Source organism: Synchiropus splendidus, chromosome 6, assembly GCF_027744825.2.
Source record: "Synchiropus splendidus isolate RoL2022-P1 chromosome 6, RoL_Sspl_1.0, whole genome shotgun sequence".
In the NCBI taxonomy this organism is placed as follows: Eukaryota; Metazoa; Chordata; class Actinopteri; order Syngnathiformes; family Callionymidae; genus Synchiropus; species Synchiropus splendidus.
In genome coordinates this window covers 19,764,058-19,786,532 of record NC_071339.1, presented here as the reverse complement: position 1 = coordinate 19,786,532, position 22,475 = coordinate 19,764,058, and the positions used below count along the sequence as shown (strand labels likewise).

The window sequence follows — 22,475 nt, the reverse complement described above, 5'->3', positions numbered from 1 at the left end:
CCCCGTATTTCAAAGTAACTGAAGGAGTTAGTTTGAATGTGCTGCTGGAGTCGTGGGGTCTGGCTCATGAGTGAGGGAAGGATGGAGCATGAGGTCGACAGAAGGATGATGTGGATCTGTTTTGGTTGTGGCATTTCCTCCCAGATCTGTGTGAGGGAACCCCTGACCTGTTGTACGGTCTGAAGAGCAACCTGGCAGCGCCTAATGGACTGAAACATAATGTCCCACAGGTGTTCTATTGGGTTAAAGTCAGGGGATCGTGAAGGCCATTTAATTGTTCCAATTCCTTCATCCTCCAGGTACTGCCTGCATACTTGCCACATGAGGCCGGTCATGCATTAGGAGGAAACCAAGACCTACTGCACCAGCGTAAGGTCTGACAGTGGGTTCAAGGATTTCATCTGGATACCTTATGGCAGTCAGAGAACCATTTCCTATGCAGTAGAGGTCTGTGCGTCCCTCCATGGATATGCCTCCCCAGACCATCACTGACCCTCCACCAAACCTGTCATGCTGAAAGACGTTGCAGGCAGAATAACGTTCTTCTTGTCTTCTCCAGACTCTTTCACGTCTATCACAGGTGCTCAGGGTGAACTTACTGTCGTCTGTGAAAAGTACAGGGCGCCAGTGGCGGACTTGCCAATTCTGGTGTTCTTGAGCAAATGCCAGTTGAGCTCCACGGTGCTGGCAGTGAGCACAGGGCCCACTACAGGACATAGGGCCCTCAAGCCACCTTCATGAAGTCTGTTCCTCATTGTTTGGGTAGAGACATTCACACCAGTGGCCCTCTGGAGGTCATGCTGTGGGGCACGAGCAGTGCTCAGCCTGTTCCGCCTTGCACAAAGGAGCAGGTATCGGTCCTGCTGATGGCTTGAGGACCGTCTACTGCCCTGTCCAGCTCTCCGAGAATAGTCTCCTGAAATCTCCTCCATGTTCTCGAGATTGTGCTGGGAGACACATTAAACCTTCTTGCTGCAGCACCTGTGGATGTGCCTTTAATGTGGTCCTTAAAGTGGTCCTTTAATTGTTTTTATTATTATTTATTTTATTTATAGTCAAATATTTATGAACTTCATGAAAAATGCATTGCCAACTAGTAAAAACCGTAATTGTATCTACTGCCGTCTAGTGAAGATCCTGAGGTATTGCTGAGCAGTGAGCTCAGCTGTGTAGTAAAACCTCCTCCAACTTGTATCACTCTCTAGTCACCACATAAAGTAGTCAGCAGACGAGCCTCTCAGACTATTATGGCACATTAATCGGCATCTGTGATCACATCTGACGCCCATGATCCACCCAGACACTGTTTTTCAATCCAAACACAATACAAAGCTCCTAAATCTGCAGGGGACCTGGATGCAGCTGTTTTGTTGTTTGTGTTGGTGCTGCTCAGCTGTCGCGCTCAGCACTCCACATGCTATGAGAGAAAAATCAAATGACATATTTGTGGCGCCGTGCTGCTAAAAATGTATGAACTGTAGCGTTTTATGTGGAGAGTGATGTAATATATTAAGGCTGTCAGGCAGTAGTTGTGATCACATTTCTCAAGTCACACATTCAAGCAATAGTGAGGAAGCCGTCCCACCAAAAGAAACAAAGCAAGAGTTTAATTGTTCACGTCATAAACGTCATGCAGAAGTGGTTTTGTTTCTTTCATTGTTGCTGAACATCTGTAGTCAATTAAATGAGGTTTTTTATTCGCCCGCAAATCATTCGATCAAGACGACAAACGTCATGTCATGAAAGCTAAACCACCCTCTCTACTGCAAGACGTGTCTTCTCACAGAAGATTTTCATTTGAAGTTAATCCAAGAAAAACAACACTATATATTGAACGTGAGCATGATGGTAAAATGTGTTGACCAAATGACCACCTCACCATCTGGTTCTCATGAGGAAGTTCCATGGGAACAGTATGAGTCAAGTGCAGTGGCCTGAGACCTCGGCACGTAGCAGAAGAAACCACAACACACATTCGTAAATCATATGATCAACTGTCAGTGTGACTCACTGGTGCGATCCAGACTATTCATTCCCTTCCTGTCCGTCAAACAAGGAATAAACTCAGTGCCACTTCCTGTCAAGCAACTTAAGTCATTCCTAATCACTATGATGTGTTCAAAATCGAGATATTTGAGTTGACACATTTCCTTTAATTTCACTGCAGGAAGAGGCGGAGCTAAAAACGTAGCAATTAATCAATAAACAAAATAGCAGCAAATAATCAATATTGCACCGTATAAACTGAAAAAGACACTATATTATTTATGATGATGTTTCCCAGACAAAAACAGACTTTTGAACCTATAACTGCGGAAGTAATGACCCAGCAGTTTTGCTACTCTGTAATGCAGACTAGACTAATGCATATATATATATATGGAGCTAAATTTATTTATTATTTGTTCCTGTCTGTTGATTTTTATGTCATGCCGTCCAGGTCTGAGAGAACTGATATTTCATCCATGCTGTATGTCTTGTACCGTAGCTAACCTAAATCCTGACTTAAAAAATAAAAAATAAATAAAATATATGCTAATTTATGGAGTTTTTCTTTTTTTTTTTAATCAAAAACGTTTTTCTTCAATTTTTAAGCTGCTTTTTCCAGACTATTGTGTATTAAATTATTATTTCCAAATGTATAATTATATATATATATATTATATTATATAATAACTCCCCCTCCCACACACACACATCAAGACTCATGAATTAAATTCATGCAGAGACCCTTAGGTCGCAAGTCCACACAATAACATTAAGATCTACCATATTCTCAGAATTCTTACATTAGCAGTGACATGTTTGGCCACCAGAGGGCTTATGTAGAGTCCCGCGTCGCTCTTGTTATTCATTCTACTGTCACAGCATTCAGTTGATGAGTATAATGTTGAAATAACTTATTGCTATGCTGTTTTTCTTCCACCCAGCTGTCTTGAAACCGTTACACCCTTTCACTGGATGCCGGTGCGTGGAGTCTATTTCAGCCTTATAATGAACCTCTATTTCAGGACGTCCAATTAACTTGTTCTATTCAGCTGCTGTTGTGGTGGATCAACGTCCTCCTCTATCTTCCCCACAACAAATTGTGCTGTGAATGTTGAACCTGCCATGAACGGTGGATTACAAGTACATCAAGAATGTTTGTCTAGTTCTCATGCTTAAAGGAACCGCTGATATTAGTGGATTCATGTCTTCTGAAGCGTTTCATTCTGCCACAGCTGGGTCTTGAGGGTCAGACTCTGGATCAGCTGTGGAATTGTGTGTGTGTGTGTTGTTCACGAGGTACTATTTTACCAAAGCTATTATCTCACCCATCCATATGATCAGAATCAGGTGTCCTAATCACTTGGCCTGGCCACAGGTGTATAAAGCCAGCACCTGGGCCTGCAGACTGTTTTGACAAACTTGTGAAAGAGTGGACTGCTCTCAGCTGCTCAGTGAATCCCAGCGTAGAACTGTCATAGGATGCCACCTGTGCAACAAATCCAGTCGTGAAATTTGCCTCGCTCCTAAATATTCCGCAGCTTTATTACAGTACATGGAAGAGTTTGGGAACCACAGCAACTCAGCCACCAAGTGACGGAGGGGGTCGGTGGATGCTGAGGCGCATAGTGCAGAGGTCGCTGACTTCCTGCACAGTCAATTGCTGCAGAGCTCCAAAGTCCATGTGGCCCTCAGATGAGCCACAGTACAGTACACAGAGAGCTTCACGGAATGGGTTTCCATGGCCGAGTATCTGCATTAAGCCATACATCACAAGTGCAATGCAAAGTGGCGAATGCAGTGGTGTAAAGCAGCCACCACTGGAATATAGAGCGGTGGAGACGCCTTCTCTGGAGGGATGAATCTGATGGACCACTCTGGGTTTGGAGGTTGTTAGGAGAAGAGTACAGTTCGGACTGCATTGTGCCAAGTGTGAAATTTGGTGGAGGAGGAATGATTGCGAGGGTTGTTTTTCAGGAGTTGGGGTTAGTTCCATTCCAGACATTTTGGACAATTCCAGGCTCCCAACCTTGTGGGAAGACCTTCGAGCGGCCTCTTCCTCTTCCAACATGACAGTACACCAGTGCATGAAGTCTTGGATGACATGGATGTCTGTGTGAACTTGACCTGAACCTGATAGAACACCTTTGGGATGAATTATAGTGGAGACTGAGACATCAGTGTGTGGCCTCACCAATGTGCATTAGGAAGAATAGTGAACCTTGTGGACATCCTTCCCACAAGAATTGAAGTTGTCATAGCTGCAAAAGGTGGACCAACATCATGTTGAACCCTAATGGGATGGTACTTTCAAGTTCATATGTGAGTGATGGCAGCTGAGAAATACTTCTGGTCACATAGTGTACGTCGGTGCCCTCTTACTGACATGGAGTGTCAGAAGTGGAATGGTCAGAGGTCTGCTTATGACAGAGTAACTTACACAGTGAATGACCAATGACTAACTGGTTGAAGCACAAGAGCACTGTCCCTAAAGGGTTAAAAAGTGCTACATGACAGGTTCTTGGTGTTGAGCTCTGCTTAAAGATTTTACAGCACTGTTTGGGTCTTTATTCTCCAGTGATAACTCTGGCAAAGGCACTGGAGTGTAGCGCTTCCCCAGTAATCTCCGAACACCAAACCCCTTCTGGGCTCACTGGCAGCTCTGACAAATGAACATTTTTCATGATGAAGCTACATGAGAAAACTGAGAGAAATCAAAGCTACCTGTCTTATCTTTTTTTTTTTAACTTGATGCTGCAGCCTGGTTTTGCAGCTGATCAGGAGAAATTGAAGCAGCAAATATAGCATCCTGCAACAATCTTTGACCTCCTCTGACCCCGCTCTGCTGCCCGGTACCCGAGAGGCTTTCATCTCTCGTACCATCTTCTACCTTCCCTCTGATTCTGACTCCAGAGAGGATGCTACCGCTCCACACCCTGCAGAGACACAGCCTGTCAGACATTTTTTTAGTGTTTCCTTTGCTGTCTCTTGTGGACAAAGGTTGTGCAAGTGATTTGCTTGGCTGTTGACTGTGTTAAATGTAAACATAAATTTGACCTTGAAGCGGTGCCGATTAATCATGTCACCAGATGGGTCTGCAGACCATTTTGTTTATTTAACCATGTTGCACCAACTGGCTGTGTAAAGTGCTGCCAAACTGACTAATGCCTGAATAATTAGCTTAATGCTGCTGCATTACAATGTACTACAATTGCATGGCGCATATTTAAAGACGTAGGTGTTTAGCATAATGCTTTCCCTGTTATTTGACCTAATGCTTTCCTTGTTGTTACACTCTGAACGCTCATTTAAAACATCTCGAAGGAAATATTTTGTTAACTTTCGGATTAAATTAGAAAACATTGCGCTCAAACTCATTGTTTACACATTGTTTACAGCTACATCCTGCAGTCATTGTGAGCCAGGCCACCCATTTCCACCCACCTGCTACGCCTTCAGACATAATTGGAGGAATCTGCTCAGCCAAGTGCTGCACCTCTGATCCCCTGCAACCACCCTCGTCTGCCCTCTATGAGTCAGCTAATCCTGCCGTCATTTCCCACCACTTTCTCTTGGACTCTGACAATCTGCACATTCCTGCCTAGAGCTGTGCTCTCAAACCTGTATCTGCAGACTGCAGCGCCACTTTTGTCAAATAATTCCTGTTTAAGAAATGAACTTTCATATTCAGTTATTTTATTTTTGGTTCCTTTCTTCGCTGGAGCAGCTTCCTACCAAGCTGAAAAACGGCTTTACGCACCTCTCAATCCATGCAATGGAAAGAAGGTCAATCTGTGCAAGGTGGGTCAAAGTTGGCCTGTTCATGCCGGATCAGCGAGGCAGGATTGTTGCTGTGTATCTACTTTGGGAGGGTATTAAAGGCCAAAAAAAGGGTTTTGTGTGACACCATCTCTGGTTTCATCAGAACCTTCAGAGCAGCTACGTATCAGCTGAATGAGTCGTGAATTTCAGCAACTGCTGTGATAAGCTTCTCATCCATTTTACTTCTTCTTCCTATTGAGGAATTTCTCCTTTTCGCATACGTAAAGTTTGTGGTGCTGATTGGTTAGTGGTCCACGATTTGTCTCCGAAGTTGAGATCTTCTAACTTCTTTGTCTGATGCTTGAAACACACTGACCTTCATGCCGCGAACATGGAATTTCACGCTCCCACATTCTAGCGTAACAGACTAACTGCATTGACTTTACAAGTAAATCAGTCGCATTCGCCTCTTGGTTGTTTAAGATATGTTAGCTGTTATGAAATATTCAATGTGGCACCAAAAACGACAGCGAAAGATTGTATTTCTAAATCTTACAGAAACACGGGGATCACATTTCAATTTGGGAAACTGTGAATCTCAATCTCCTCTGGCTTTTATCGGTGCCAATCAAAAACAACAGACCTTACGTTAAGAAGGTTCACGACGCTCCTCAGTGACTTTGGGTAGGAGGCAGCCTCTCTGCAATGACCATTTATCAAACCACCCGTCGCTGCAGACTTGGATACTTCAATCTGTACATCGATATCTAAGGGTCTCACTATAAGATGTAGGAATAAAACAACTGCATTACAGACATGAAGTATCTCAGTGGTTTGGGAAAACAAAAACAGACAAATCAATATCCATGGCTTTGAAAAGAGGCCCACATACCGTGAAGCTGTGACCTCTATTCTTCAAGTATTCTCTATTCTTGTGAAGGCTTAATACGAATGAGAGAATATTATGGTGCTCATGAGAAATGAAGTTCTTCTGAAAGGCCTTGTCCTTCAAAACAAGAGTTCCGTGCTCGATAAATCCGCAGCCTTCTTCAACAGAAGCTCTCTGAGAAACGGAATAGAACGAGGCGGCTACTTAGATGAGGCTCAAAATGAAACAGAAAATAAGTGCTGAATAAGAAATGGAACATATCGCTGCCAGTCATGATAACTTGTTTACACGGGCAACAGTCCAGAGTGAAGGCAGCCGAAAGCAAAATTAAGAATGGTAATTCATTCGCTTAATGGCCGACACCCTGCGAGAGTGTGCAGAGTGAATCCTGGTGGTGAGAGAGGCTTGTTTTACACCGACTTGAGAAATGAAGATACTTGTTACCCAAACATACAAAAGCATCTTAGCTTGTCAATAATGGTGTAATTTAACAAAGAAGGATTTAGACCTAGCCTTCAGCCGAAACCATATTTAAAAGAGTTGGGGCCTAAAGTCATTCCGTTATGACACTAAGTTGGGAATAAATCTAAGACGATGGTATGTAATGCAAAGGTATATTGGTTCTGTCTTGGCCAAAGGGGGAGGAGTCACGGTCGACAAACAACTGCGCCACAGGGACCGACACAAACATGAAGTCAAGGAAAACATTGTTAGAATGAACAAATACAGTGTTTTCATTCTGTACATAAAAAATGTTATCATAAACTATCGTTTATTACAATTTATATCAACTTGTTTTGTTACATTTCCGACTGTGGACTGAGAGTTTCATGCCAAACAGCATTGCCGATTATTTTACTGAATTATAGTTTACCGAATTATATTTAGCAGTGTTTTGCTCCTTTGCTCTGATTTTGGCAGAAAATAACTACTAGTAAACTGACTGATTGCATTTCAGAGCAGGTGGACGTCTCCCGCAGGACGTCCGTACGCGGCGGGGTGTCGTCCAGCATGTGCAGTTTGGAATGCTTTTATGTCGAAGCGCTGAAGCTATCAATTCAGACACACAATCAGAGCGAGCTTTACAAGTCTCCTTCCAGCTCCGCTTGTATTACTGTATCACTCATCTCATGAAAGGAATACACCCCATATTGTTTTTGTTTTTTTTAAATCCAGGCTATAAACATGGAAACAAACATAAACACCCAGCGGGGAGGCTGGCTTTCAACGCTTGTGTCGCCTTGTAAATCTGGCTCATCTGCCGCTACGCACATGTAAAGTCATTTTCATCCTGATGTGGACCAGCCGGCTGTGACTGCTCACACAGGCCGGTGTTGTCCTCCCCTGACAGATTGATTCAAAGGCCCAATCAGACCAGATTGCTTGGCGTCTCTGGATGGAGCTGTTGTTTGTGGACCACCATCATCCAGTCGTAGAAGAAGGGCCCGGTAATTGCCCTGGCACAGATTAGAACCTCTGACCTGACAGATAAATTGTGGTGTTCAGGACTGGTGTCCACACTTTCCAAGCTACTTTTGCTATAGTAGTTCTATCAGAGGTGGAATGATGGAACTAGCTATCGTCCTGAGCAACAAACACCAAAGTAATAAGAGATCCAAGGCGTTTTCTGAACACATGGAATTTTGCATCTTCAAACCATCAGAACAGCCTTTGTGACTTTGTGGTGGCTTGTCATCTACCTGAGCATGACAGGTTTTTGAAGCATTGGCAATAGAGGATTCCATTTATACTGCCATGTTGGCAGGTAACCAGCCTTTGCTTCTAAAGGCACTGCAACCTCTCTGTGCTTGATTCATTTCACAGTACATTCCTGGCAAGCATGTGACCTAATATACGTTCAAACTTGGCAACACTCACAACCAAATAACACTTCACCACTTGTCATCCATCAGCTTCAGTGTTTGATGCCGTGACAAAGGTCACCTGAACACAACATGTTGCATCAGACTGCTCCCATATTTGCCACACATAAACGTGGCTCTACACTAACACATGTTTCTTAAATTGAGTTTGGTGTGAACGTATAGCAGGTTCTCCTCCAGGCGGTCCTCCAGCAGGGCTGTCAAAATGAACCATCTAGATTAATCCAACGGCAGGATTAATCTGAACATACATTTCAACTGAGCTGCCCCATTGGTAGCACAGTACTGAAGAGGACCAGCACAGACCACCTGTAGAACTCACCTGAGAGCAGCTTCAGAATCAATCTTTTGACGCCTCGCCCTCAGTTTGGTGTACATCCACATTATTCCTTGTTCTAAAACAATAAAAAAAATTGAAATGAATCCCCAGGAATCCTATGATTCATCTGACCAGCAATGGTTTGACAGTAATAGTGTTGAATAGATGTTGTGCTGTGATGTTGAGGTTCAATTTCACAAAGTTACGGGCATCATGGAGAGAAGAGAATATAGTGACTGATTCAGCACCAAGGAAAGACAGTATCGTAGTCAAGTTATTTGAAAAAAGAAATCCCTTTTCCCAGTGAAGACTAGAGGAAAAAAGGGATTAAGGAAATTGGACCGGACCAACCCAATTTGTGTATGCAACAGACGGCAAGTCAGCTTTGTGTTTGAGCCTTTGAGCGGCCCAGAGTCAGGATAAGAATGGGATTGCTGGTGAATGTACTTGCTTGTAATGAGGTTAGTTTAAAAGGACAGCTTGACAAAGCCGCTGGAGAATCTACGAGGACTTAGGTTCGGTTGAGAGGGAATAAACAAATCATTGAAGGCCAGAGAAGTGATTTTTCATTCGATCGTTCACCGTAAGCCATTAGCCTCCAGAGCCTGGATCCGTATAACAGGTTGGAATACCTCAGCCACAGTGACGACACTGGAAAGTAAATTACAATGCAACTGATTTTGTATTTTTCCAGGCAGGTTTTTATATTCATTTTTTTTAAATGACAGCAAAAAAAGTTATTTTTATTTATTGCTACAAACGGACTGATCTGCAGTGCCTGGTTCTCTGGGCTCCTGTGTGGATGCCGCAAATGAGGCAGTGGTCTTTACCTTCTGGCGGAGCAGTGCGTGAGGGTGATTTACATACCACTGCCCTCACTTGGGAGGAAATTAGACGTGACTCTCTTCCCAAAAACCCAGTCAAGCCTCACTCTAATCTATTTGAGATGGAAATTAAAATCCCAGAATAAGGTTAGTGACAGAAGATTTATAAATGAGGGATAATAATAGCCAAAGAAAATTGGATGTAACATCAAGTTCTGGAGGCGTAAGAGAGGGCACCTTTCCCCTCGTCTCTTTGTTCAAGAGTGATGGATAGGTGGGGTGACAGCGAGGCAGCGTGATGATACATCGAGTGGTTAGTACCGTGAAAGATTGAGCCTGGAAAATTTGGTGTCGATATCAACTAGGTCCTCGCAGTATTTACAAACATGTTTATCTACTTAGCTATCAGTCAGCTTTACGTGCCGTTGGTGATTACGTTGGTATCAGAAGGTGAGATTATGGGCACTGAATCTCTGTGCTGCAGGATGAAAACCGGGTTTGTTGTTCCAAAAACACTTTGAAAATGACCCACTTTCATCCCAGGGACCTCTGAGCTGCTGTGTAGCTTTCAAGCTAAAACCAACCCTGTCCATGAAAATACCATCTAAATGTCACCGTAACATCCCCACTGACCGTCTCTGCAGTGCCTCCTCGGCTGGACTCTCTCCTCTCATGGGTTTTTGTGCAAATGTAAATCCGCATCCAAGACCTGAGCCGTAATGTTTGCCAGAGATTCTTTTTAAGATAGACACTAAACCATTTCAAATTCAGTGTGACTAACACTTTACAAGGATATCATCGTCTCTCCTGTTCTTTTTACCACACGATAAGACAAACATCTGACTCAGCATATCCCGACTGAAACATCATGTTGAGGTAATAGCTAATGCATTTCAAAAGCATTCCAAAAAGGAAGTAAATGTAAAGAGGGAAATAAGTGAGGGGAAAAAGGTAGGGTAGTTCTAGCTGAAATAATTTTGGTATAATAAGAGTTAAATATTCAATATTATTTTGTGTTTTAATATGTTGGTCTATTCTCTCTCAATATATAGAATTGAAATGATATATGTTCTACTGTGTCATAGGAAAATAATTCAAAATATAGCTGTCATGATGAAGGCTGAAATTCTAAAGCTGGCAGTTTGCACACATGGACGGGGAGAGTGTGGGAGCAAGAATATTACGACCTAGTAAGATGAGACGAGGAGGACCATCGGTCAACAAGGGTTTTGTCGACTCCTTCCGCTCAGTCAGTCACAGGTGTCGATGCCCCTCATTGTCATCAAGAAGTGGTCAGATGGGTTATTTCAGCACTTTTAGTGTTAGAAACTTCCTTATATGGGTATTAACCAGAGACTGACCGACCCAGAGCAGCCGGTGGAAACATAAATGTTTCACAAGTTACACATACATAAGACAGATTTAAGACATTTACATTCTCAAATAAACACAAGTAAAGATGAAACTAGTCTTTCTTGACGGTGGTTTACACTTTAAGCACATTTTTACTTACAGCAACTGGCTTGGATGCGAAGACAGGAGTAAGAATGTTGATGCCAGGTGAAAGGAGAAATGGCAAACAGGGAGGGAATGGTGAGACCAGGGGTCGAGATCAATTCAGAAGGAGATGCCCTTTTTTAAATGCTACCAAACTGTAATTTCGCATTTGCCACCAAATAACAAACAAAACATTTTCCATTCTTCATTTTGTGGTTTCTTTCAAATCAATTTGGGCATGTTGCGTTGCTCAGTTACTGGTTTGACTTGTTTGTCGACATAATGTTGTGAAGTGTGTCTCTCAGTGGCAGCGAGGCTGGGGTTGTTTTCCTGCGCTTGATGTCTGAACATTTCTGTTGCAATAATGATGCAAACCATTAAACAGCAAGTAGGTCAAGACAGGAGAGACCCAGTTCATCCTTTCCATGGTTCTGCTGTCACACTTCCATCACTCAGTGCGTGCGTGTGTTTGTGCAAACAAAGCTAATTGAAATGTGTCAGTACTGCGGCAGGAAGTTTGGCAAAATTGAAAATCAACGAGGCTGACAATTTTGGTCACTGAGGACCTTAGTAATGAATATTCATGCGATTTATGAGATGTAATAAATCAGACCGAGGGCCGTTCATTAAAGTTCTAATTAAAACATTCTCCAGTTGTTTTTCAGATGAGCATTTCTAAATCTCACATCTTGAACGAATGGTGAGGTCAGTGAATTACAAGTAACCTTTACCTTTTTGTTTTAATGCAGAATTGCAATGTATATTCTCATGAATTTACAAAGTTGAGAGGCAGCTCTGGGGGGAGGCCCTGGGGCTGACCCAGGACACAATGAACCGTTACGTCTCCCAGTCGACCTTGGTGCACATGTGCTCAAATAAACAGAGGAGGTTTCTGTCAAGAGGAAAAGTGAGTCCGTCTGTTTCAGCTGCTGTTTTGTGTCCCTCGATCCAAAATCCAAATATACCCATTGAATTGATGTTGTGAGGCTTTTAATGTCAGTTTTGACTTTTTTTTTTTGTAATTCTGTCCACCCTAAGCTGAAGGGCCTCTTGAGTTCTAATGCTTTCTCTGAAAAAGGCTGCTCCCGTGAGTTGCCTTGGAGAAGTCCTCCAAGAAGAAGTCCTGGTCATGTCGATTATCTAACCATTTTCTCTCCTATTAATGAAACATCTGAAAAGATAAACGAACTATGAGAGCAGACTCTCCTTGAGTCACCAGCTGACGTCTAGCTGTTTTGCTTTTTATATATTCATTTCTCATGTTGTATACATCAAGAGACCTTGAAATGTTCCACACTGCTGCTGTGCCACCGGTTTCTTTGTCTGACTATGAGAGCACCTGAGGCCTGAGGCTTATTTGCTTTCCTTCTCCCTTTGACTGACACATTTGTTTAGAGACGCACAATAAAACTGATGTATGATTCAAAAATTCATATCTGTCATTAGCCAGATCTGAACAGACAAAGAGTCAGTCGGAGGCACTGTAATATTTGAAGCAGGTACTGCATAGCAAAAGTGGTAAGAAAAACACACGAGCGCGAGCGAAAAACACATGTCAACATTAGAGTCATGAAGCAGCTTTAATTTTCATCTACTTTAGGTTTCTATTTCATGTCACATTTGCTGGTCTATCATGAGCACGACCAGGCAGGTGCAAAGGAACTTTATTCCATGATTTTCAAGTCCAGTCAGCAGCGTTGTCTTACAGCCGACATTAGTATTCATGCGGAGCCAAGAGTGAGACCACCTGCCAATAGTAAGTACATTATTTTGATCATTTATCTTTCCCTTCAACTCAAGGTTGAAATGGGCTGCCTGCGGGAGAAATATCTGTCTCTAGCACTTCTGATTGCTTGGACTTTAAAGGAGCTCCACCTTGAAAAAAAACCCCCAGCTTTCTTTCAGTGCTGAGAAGGGATCAAAGTTGACCACTGCGTGCTAATTATTTTCTGTCCCTGCATCTCAGTGCTGTATCAACAGAAGGTCACAATTCAAGAAACCAAACGTTCAAGAAGCTTCAGATAAATGTAGCAGTTAGAGCTTTTTGGTAATTGGCTGTTGAAAAATCTATGTGAAAAAAAATTCACAGAACATCCTGTACATCAGGAAAAAAATACATTTTCTTGCTAATAATAATTTTCTTTGCTCATTGGCAGCAACCCTTTGTGTGCTCTGTCTTAAGTCTGTGCCAATTGTTTTGATCTTAAAGAGATGGCAAATAGTTATTGTGATAAGTAAATCAGAGTCCATCTGTGGCTAATCCTTAACACGTTCAGTTTGTCTTGGTAACAAACTTCGGCAGTGAGGGCAAGCGGCCCAGGTAGGTTTGTCTCGGCTCGTCCAGTCACACATCCGGGTCACGGTTCCCTCTTCCCCAGACCCAGGGTCATGCACAGATCGAGCCCTCGTGGCGAGCACCAGCCTTGTTTCCCTTGGGAGAAGTGAGAAGCGCCCCTTTTTTCTTCATTCTTAAATTTTTGATCAAATAAAACTCACTCTCTCTGCATTTATAAGGGTTCAATTGTCTTATTTAGCGCCTTGTTGTTATTTTTGTTGTTGCCATCTAAACTCAGACATCCAATCCATGGGGCCCGTGGACATGCATGGGGTATTGGAACCCCATCGGGTTGCAATGGGTAGAACCTAGCGAAGCGCAGCTTTGACCCATCCTTCAACCCTCAAAGACAGGATGTACATCCATTTGCAGCCGTGGTCAGATCTCATACGGCCCACAGCCTCAACGTCAGTTATAAAACATCTGCTTTTCTCAGTCATCATTTTACTCCAGGCAAATAACACTCTCACAAAACTGAGCTGCTGCATGTCACTGCCAATTCCTAGGTACCATCTCCCGTCTGTCTGAAAATAAGCAAGTATTTCAGAGGAGTGTTACTCTTGATGTCTTGAAATGACTTTGAATTGAGCTTTAATGAATGGTTTCTAAGCACGAATTAAAACATTTTCCTGGTAATTTGTTTCTCTCTTTTTCTACATGACCTTGGGATAGTTAAGAGGAAGATAGAAAGGCATTTTCGCTGAAAGGATGTCACGTAGAACGAAAAACTGAGGGTGAAGATGAAGCAGATGATGTGCACTGAATTATAGAGAAGGAACTGAAAGGCGCTACCAGCAATACAGGTACGAGACATAAATAAAACTTTGAAACATAGATTCATAAATGAAGCTTATTATGTTACGCTCTATAGTATAGAGTTTTTATACAGCGTTCATCATTTTAAAGTGCATTTTTCTTGCTCCGCCACAAAGAAATGAAACTCGTAAGTTTAGGTGCCGGTATTGCTTTCACTGAATCACAGAGCAGCAGGTGCAGAATGGCCTGATGGTATAAAAAACAGAGGTCATCAGAACTGATGGAAAGCTATTACAGAAATTATACCAATTACACAGTGCAAGGTTCAATGCGACAATGACTAATGTCGACAGCACTTTTGATTCCAGGGTTGGAGGACGAAACAACATTTAAAGAGGAATTTACGATACAGACAAGACAGCACTGATTCACGTGGAGACCAGAAACTTCTGGTGTGGAGCTTGCATGGTCTCCCTGGGCTGACTTTCCACCCACTGTACAAAAACAGCCTGTAGTTGTGAGTGATTGTCTGTCTATATGTGCTGTCCAGGGTGTCCTCTCCACCACTATCATCCTGGAGATCCTCCAGCACAACACAACTTCAGTCAGGGCCTGAGTGGAATTTACCTAAACCTTTACATTCTTTGTAGTTGTGTGTGTATAGTTGTGTACTTGTACGTGATATTCGTTTTGATTTTTCTTTATTGAAAAGTTATTAAGAGGCATGTTTTACTTTTAACACCTGCCTCAGAAACAACAGTGTGTCTGTCTTTACGCAAGGTTTCTCAGCATCTTGCCTCCAACACACACACACACACACACAAACACGCAGGCTCTACATTCAAAGACACCCCTGGTCCACAGTAGCCCCCTCCCCAGAGACCTCTCTCCCCGAGTTTGAAGTGAAAGACGGATTTTCCTTCGACACCTTCATGAAAAGCCTTTTGGAGGCGAAAGGAAGAGGGGCTGCCTATTTTCTTGCTCGACTTCAAAGAACATTAATATCCACTCCAGGTTTGCGTGTACACAAGCATGTTGACGGCTTGAGTCAACACCCTGTTGTCTGAGAATGGAACATCTAACAAGAGAAGACTTTCATTCAGCATTTCAGCAGCATTGTGGAACAGTATATAAAGATGGCGATTTCATGTAAAGTCATTTGTCAAGTGGTTGCTGCTTTCCAGCCACCGAAGCCTGTCATGCCGGGTTTAAAAAGAAGCTGGGGGCGCCTCTAAAGTTGTCAACAACTTTTTTTTTCATAACATTTTTTTTTAAATGTTGCATACATTACAATTTTACTAGTACTAACTACCACAATCATCAATCATTATGATCAATAGCCTTATAAACAATGAATAAACAACCAACTACCTACAGATAATTCTGTTAATATTAAGGCTACAGCACTAACCACTGCTATTTCACCATGCTGTCTTGCTTGAGCTGCGTGAAATGTATGTTAGATTATATTTGGTTGCCTGGCTTGAGTGAAATTTGGTGAGAAAGAAAAAAGCTGTGCCAGATTTGAGTGTACAAACAAGGTGCTGAGGGTCATATTAACAGATAATGAATGGGTGAATGCCTGGATGAAAGAATGATGGAAGTGGTGTCGAGAGAGCAGGTCATTTTCAGAACCACAGGAAGCTATGTTTCTGGAAATGATCCGTCAGCGTCGCACGTGACGGGAGGCAGAGAGAAGGAGGGCTGCTGAGGAGAGTCACTCACTCTCGGACCCAAACGAGGCGGAAGCGCGCTGCCTTCCCTCCCCACATCCCACTTTAAATGGAAGATACCGAAGTCAGGATGTAGGATTCGGACGGATTCGTGGTCGGGATCCACTTCCAAGGCTGCCTTTTTGGGTTCCGCTACGTCGCCGATGCTTGGATGGAGCCTGGGTTTTTATCACGCTGTATTCCGGTGAGTAAGTTTCCGTCACTTTGCCTGAATGCTTCCAGAAAAAGCGATTCCTTTTATTGATTTCAAAGACCCGCGACGATCCAGAAACCATTCCAAACTAAATCGCGAATAAAGAACTCATTTAAATATCACCGATTAGATTATATCGTCTATAAGAAGGAAACAAAAACCTGTCAAACACGTCAAATAATGTACGTTTCACGGGACGAAAAAGGGGGGTTTGTAACTGGCGGAAATCTTCGTCACGCAACAGGTTTCGTTGTCTTCGTCTGAGCTGCTCACTTTACAAGTCTCCGTTCATGGAGTAGGCTGACCTTTTACTCTCATTTTTATAGAACAATTCTGAATTTCTAATATTTCTAAATTAAAGTAAAGACGTCATCTACCCTCATGAACGTTTTCAAGTCCACAGAAAGACAATGAATAGAGGGGCAAGAGACACCGTGGACCACCTGTCCAACACATACACACAACCACTCACATCTGCAGACAATTTAGTCATCTATAAACTCTTCTTTTTTCTTTCTTTACTAATGTTCTGCCTGTCCTCAAGCTCTTTTCTCATGGTGACACTGCAACAAACAGTCATAATTGCAATGAAAACTTGTCTTTAAAGCAATGCCAGTACTACTGTACAACAACACAGAGGTGGAAAAAGCCAAGACAAAAAAATTGTGTCCAAGAACATCACAAAAAGCGGTCTTTAGCTCGTGCTCTTCTAATGAATACATGAGCGGCTTCATTACGCGTCGAGTGTGAGACACATTTTAGATGAGTCCAGGTTGATTGAGGGGTCCCAGGAAGCCCACAGTCAAGAGATCACCTCACGCGAAGCAGAACCCCAGCTAGCTGAGACTCCAGCAGCAGGTTGTGTTTTCATGTGCAACACAGTTATGGCGCTGAAGTAACCGTTGTGGTGTAAAACCTCTCGGCTGGACTCAGTAAGGGCTGCATCATGGCGGTAATCTCGAGTCGTAGTGTTCATTTCAAAATGAAATGACAGATTATGTCAGTAAGTGCTTTTTTGTCCGTAATAAGTAAAGAAAAAAACTGTCAACGGATCGAGTGAAGATAAATGTATTTTAATGGGGAGTTTCACGCTGTCATGGTGATTCTACATGCCATCAAAGTAAAGCTAATATGTTGGGAATGAATGGTTATATATTTGAAAATGACTAGAAAAGCCATTGTACCCTGCAGTTTCTCCCCAGAGATCAGTCATGCTTGACTGGCATGGTCATATTTATGCAAGTGTCAGTGCCAAGATGGTTCTGCTTACATTACAGGTTTGGTTTGTGGCACACGTCCATTGCAATCTTTTAAATGAAGCTTTGCTTCTTAATGTGATTATGTTTTCTGCTCTCTGCCATTTCAACAGTTGTGTTGAGAACAGATTTCTTTCAAGCCAGTCCTGCGTGTTTGTTTGACACCAGATCATGGCTTTAATCTCTTGTGAAGGTTCCCTTACACTGCACATAAATTTGCTTGTTAATATTTTTCTTTGATATCATCAGCAGCAATTAGAAGTTGTGTCTTGCTGGTGTCAATGTCTTTCAGGGTTTAAACCACTTACTGAAGCAAACACAAAAGACAAAAATGCTGTGGTTTGAATCCTGGTTTTGACCCAGGTAAATGTGGGAAAAAAAGGATGAGGTGACCACTGTGAAATGGCGATCCAGATTCTCATCTGCTTGCACCAATTTCATATCAATCTCAGGTCTGTGGGCCACATGCAGCCTGTGCAGTAATTGTGTAAGGCCTGTGCCATGATTTAGCCAAACTTAGCCAAAGTCCTTCCAAACACCCTCCTCCACCGTGCCCATTCCCACGCCCTTTTCATTTCTTTTTAAATAGCTTGATTTAAAACATTTTCTAGTTTTCTTACACTGATTCCCATCCTGTTCTTCAGCTGTCTGATGAGTCTGTGAAAAGACAAGTTTAAAGGAGGACTTTCCTTTTGGACTTCGCTCGACGATGGCGGCAGGCGTGGCAGCGTGGCTCCCTTTTGCCCGGGCGGCGGCGATTGGCTGGATGCCCGTGGCCAACTGCCCGATGCCTGTTGCACCGACAGACAACAGCAAGAGACAGGACGAGCTGATCATCCTTAATGTTAGCGGGCGTCGCTTCCAGACCTGGAGGACCACCCTGGAAAGATACCCGGACACTCTCTTGGGCAGTTCTGAGAAGGACTTTTTCTACAACGAGGAAACCAAGGAGTATTTCTTTGACAGAGACCCCGATGCTTTCAGAAGCATCTTGAACTTCTATAGAACTGGAAAGCTTCACTACCCGCGCCACGAGTGCATCTCGGCCTATGACGAGGAGCTGACATTTTTCGGGATCATCCCAGAGATCATTGGGGACTGCTGCTACGAGGAGTACAAGGACAGAAAGCGGGAAAACTTGGAAAGGCTGCAGGACGACCAAGAGGAAAACAAAGATTTGAAGCTACCAAATATGACCTTTCGGGAAACCATGTGGCGGGCTTTTGAGAACCCCCACACTTCCACCATGGCTCTGGTCTTCTACTACGTCACAGGTTTCTTTATCGCCATTTCAGTTATTACCAATGTGGTGGAAACTGTCCCGTGTGGCTCCACTGCCAACCAGAAAGACGTGCCATGTGGCGAGCGCTACACCGTGGCCTTCTTCTGCATGGACACTGCTTGCGTGATGATATTCACCGTGGAGTACCTCCTGCGCCTCTTTGCAGCACCAAGCCGTTACAAATTTATGCGCTCTGTCATGAGCATCATCGACGTGGTGGCAATCCTTCCCTACTACATCGGACTAGTGATGACCAACAACGAAGATGTGAGCGGCGCATTCGTCACCCTGCGGGTTTTCCGGGTGTTCCGTATCTTCAAGTTCTCCCGGCACTCGCAGGGACTCCGCATCCTGGGTTACACTCTGAAAAGCTGTGCCTCAGAGTTGGGGTTTCTTCTCTTCTCCCTAACAATGGCCATCATTATCTTCGCCACTGTCATGTTCTACGCAGAAAAGGGCTCCAGCTCGAGCAAGTTCACGAGCATCCCAGCATCTTTCTGGTACACAATTGTCACCATGACGACCTTGGGGTGAGTAAAGACACTTTTGTTTTGGTGTTTGTAGCGAGTGGTTCCGGTAATGTTGCCATACATCAAAGTCAGGCAGGCCAGATGGTTTGGACATGTGGAGAGGTGAGACATGACCATCATGATGTGGTTTAGAGAGCAGAAACTGGAACTGGCTGAGTTGAAAATGCTCAGGTTGTCATCGCTGAGTTCAGGAGGCCAGATGGTTCGGCTATTTGGAGAGGAAGGATAATGTTAGATCAAGAATGTTGGCGATGGAGATATCAGGTCAAAGGAGAAGAGGGAAAGAATGAGGTTCAAGATAGGTGTAGCTAGGGTGGATAGTTGTGGTTGGTCAAGGTAGAGGAGACCAACAAGGTGTAGAAAACCCCAGAAGAAGAGGACTGCCACACTTAGCTTTGGTATAAAAGAAGAGTGTAGCAAATCACTGGCAATTGAGATGTCGTGTTGCTTTCAATCTTTGTACAAGCAAAAAACAAATCAGAAACCATCTTCACCAAAGTAGATCATTTCAATGCAGAACAGGAGGATTTACTGTTGTTCATTTTGCTCTAACTGTTGCAGTGAAAGGCACTTTACTTTGTTGGCATCGTTCAATAACAGAAGAAAAACAAAATTGTCAGGCAGGGAAGTTTCTGCTCTTACTTTTCAGAAATGTCTCCAGGGGATGCTGTTTTGCAGTGTGCCACACTTTTTATTAAAGCAATCATTTGTTACCTTTTTGTATCAACTGCACGTTGCACACCCGCATTTAAAATCTGCATTAAATTGTGCTGCCTTCCGAGCTCCAGGGCCTAATGGTTTCTTCGTTGATGTCAGTGTGAGTAATGACCACCGCTGCAGCATTTGTTTACCTGCACTAACACTTGTGGCAAGTTATTTTCACAGCACTCTCACAACAATCCGGAGCATTCTTGTGCTCCATTTCAAAAACAAAATCAGAAATAATGTTTCAGGAAAGTGACACTGACTAATGCAGCACTTGGATCTTTAAAAACTGTCCCCTGGAGGGAGGGGAAAGACGTTCAATCCAGAATTTGATGTTATTTATTTATCCATTTATATTCAGTTTGAAATGTGTGTAATGGTTCACCTTTAGTGTCCTCGATCAGTCACAGTCATTCGGTGTTTTTTAAAATTAGAATTAGCAATTTGGCATCAATAAAATCAAAGAACAGAAGGTCACAAGGATGCGGATGATGCAAAATCACTTCCATCATTTCCCTCCACAGCAAGTCCTCCCCCGTAACTTGACAAGTCACACCTATTTTCATGTCCTCATTTTCAACCTCATTAGTCGTCTTCCTCTTCTGTTTCACATCACTATTCTCCTATAAAGCACTCAATATATCGGCCTTAAAGATTCTCTAGTGTGCACACGGCCTGCATTCTGCTCATGGCATCTCTAAGACGCAAAATGACACTGAAAATGGGACGCACAACTCAGGGTTATGCCCCTTGACTTTTTCTGAATGTAGGCAGTGTCTCAGCCAGCTCCTCATTTACGCTCCTTTTACAAAATTCTACCCGTCCACCAGCAGCTCAGAGTCAAAAGTTTATGACAACAGCAAACTCGGAAACCAACATGGTGACTGTGGAAGGAGTATTGATAATGTACCTCTTGCACAAAAGAGGAACACAGAGGCAGCATTGTAGGAGGCGGTGGTTGGTGAGGCTGTTAAATATAATGAGACTGGAGGACGGAGAATTTCCGCCTTTGTTATGTCTTCTTCATGTCTCATTAGGGTTCCATATGCGATGTTAGCAGCAACACTGACCCCCACGGTTTACGGTGGCACTGCTCCGTTTGGTGGGTATCCATAAGCTTTGTGGAAACATGCAGAAATACGAACAAAATGAACACAGAGCACGGACAGAAGGCTCCAGATCTGGATTTGTATGTGGCATTGAGCTGTCCTTATTAACAGACAAACTTAAAAGGCCTCTGTGACAGATGGTGAGGGAATGTTACACTGCACGAAAAAAACACCCTCAACATTGATAAAATCCAGTGGGTCAAAGTCCTAGCGCAGTGTGGCCTACGCTGCTGAAGCACTGGAGAGAACCCAGCTACTCTTAGATAGACCTTTGAGGATGCCCTGTTTTTCCAGTTTGCTGAATGTGAGTTGTGTCTGTCTTGCATTTCGCTGTCACCGTGTGCATTGTGCTATTGTGCCTGCAAATCACGATAGCTCCATTTCATTGGAATTTTGTGACGGAGAGTGGACATGCAGGTTCTATGTGAAGAGTCAAGACACACACCTGAACATAGACCATTTGTTTCAAGATTATTACACAGTTTAACCTCACTTTGATGCTCGAAGCAGCTGGTGAACTTTGGAACATTTTTGTGGCCTTTGCATTATAGAGTAGAACTAGCAGATATTTGAAATACCACTGTGCTGCAGTGTGATTTCATCTGCATGGCACCATGTATGAGGGCTTTGGGTTGGAGGGACACCCTCTGAGGAAAGGAGCTACTTTAATTCTTGTTGGAGAACATTCAGTTGCATCTTCAGCAGAGCCTAAACTTTGTCCGTAACATGTGTGTGATACACTCCCAACAGTGTGCGCATCCAACTGGTGTTTCTTGTGGCTTACACGTTCATCGTCTCTTCTGGCTAATGATTCATTGTGGAGCCAATTAAATTTCACCTGCGCCTCAGCGCATGAGAGACGCTGTTATAGTTTCTCTCCAGTCTGCCTGACCTCACCTGCTCTGCGGTGATGGTGTGTCATAAAAGATCCTTTGTACACAGGCAAACAAGATAGAAATGCCAAGCTTATGCAAACACTGAACCCTCCACAATGAGTTGGAGTGTGGTGCCATTATGTCCACCCAACAATAGAGCTGTTCTATAAAGAGTCAACCTGACACTCCCTCAACATCGCAGCCAAGAGGAGACTCAACCATCCAACTGTCTCTTAGCACGATCACACAACCGTCAAGACACTTGACATTTCTGCAGCATGATCCTCTTCAGTACCCTCTGTGTTATGACAGTTAAATGTTGCCCAAACTTGTTGCATTAGTGCTTCACTTTTCTCCATTTTTTCCTTTTTCTAATAGGCAGGAAGTGCAGTTAGAAACTCTTACCAACTGTGTCAGTGGTTCATTTTTTTATTGTTGAATAACATTGTATAAAAAAGTAATATGGAAGGATAGTCAATTACAAATAACACATTACTCAACGTTTAAACAAAATAAGCATCTTTCTTGTTAAACAAACAAG

General features: G+C 43.2%; 1 protein-coding gene across 1 annotated transcript in view; it reads left to right on the top strand.

Annotated features, from left to right (window-relative positions):
• Positions 1 to 15,950: 15,950 nt before the first annotated feature.
• The window catches only part of LOC128760251 (potassium voltage-gated channel subfamily D member 3-like), a 75,632-nt gene continuing 69,107 nt past the window's right edge, over positions 15,951 to 22,475 (top strand). The window contains exons 1-2 of the mRNA XM_053867465.1: positions 15,951 to 16,168; positions 18,078 to 19,245. Coding sequence (XP_053723440.1) covers positions 18,143 to 19,245 — 1,103 coding nt within the window. The 5' untranslated portion in view covers positions 15,951 to 16,168; positions 18,078 to 18,142. The remainder of the gene's footprint in view (positions 16,169 to 18,077; positions 19,246 to 22,475) is intronic.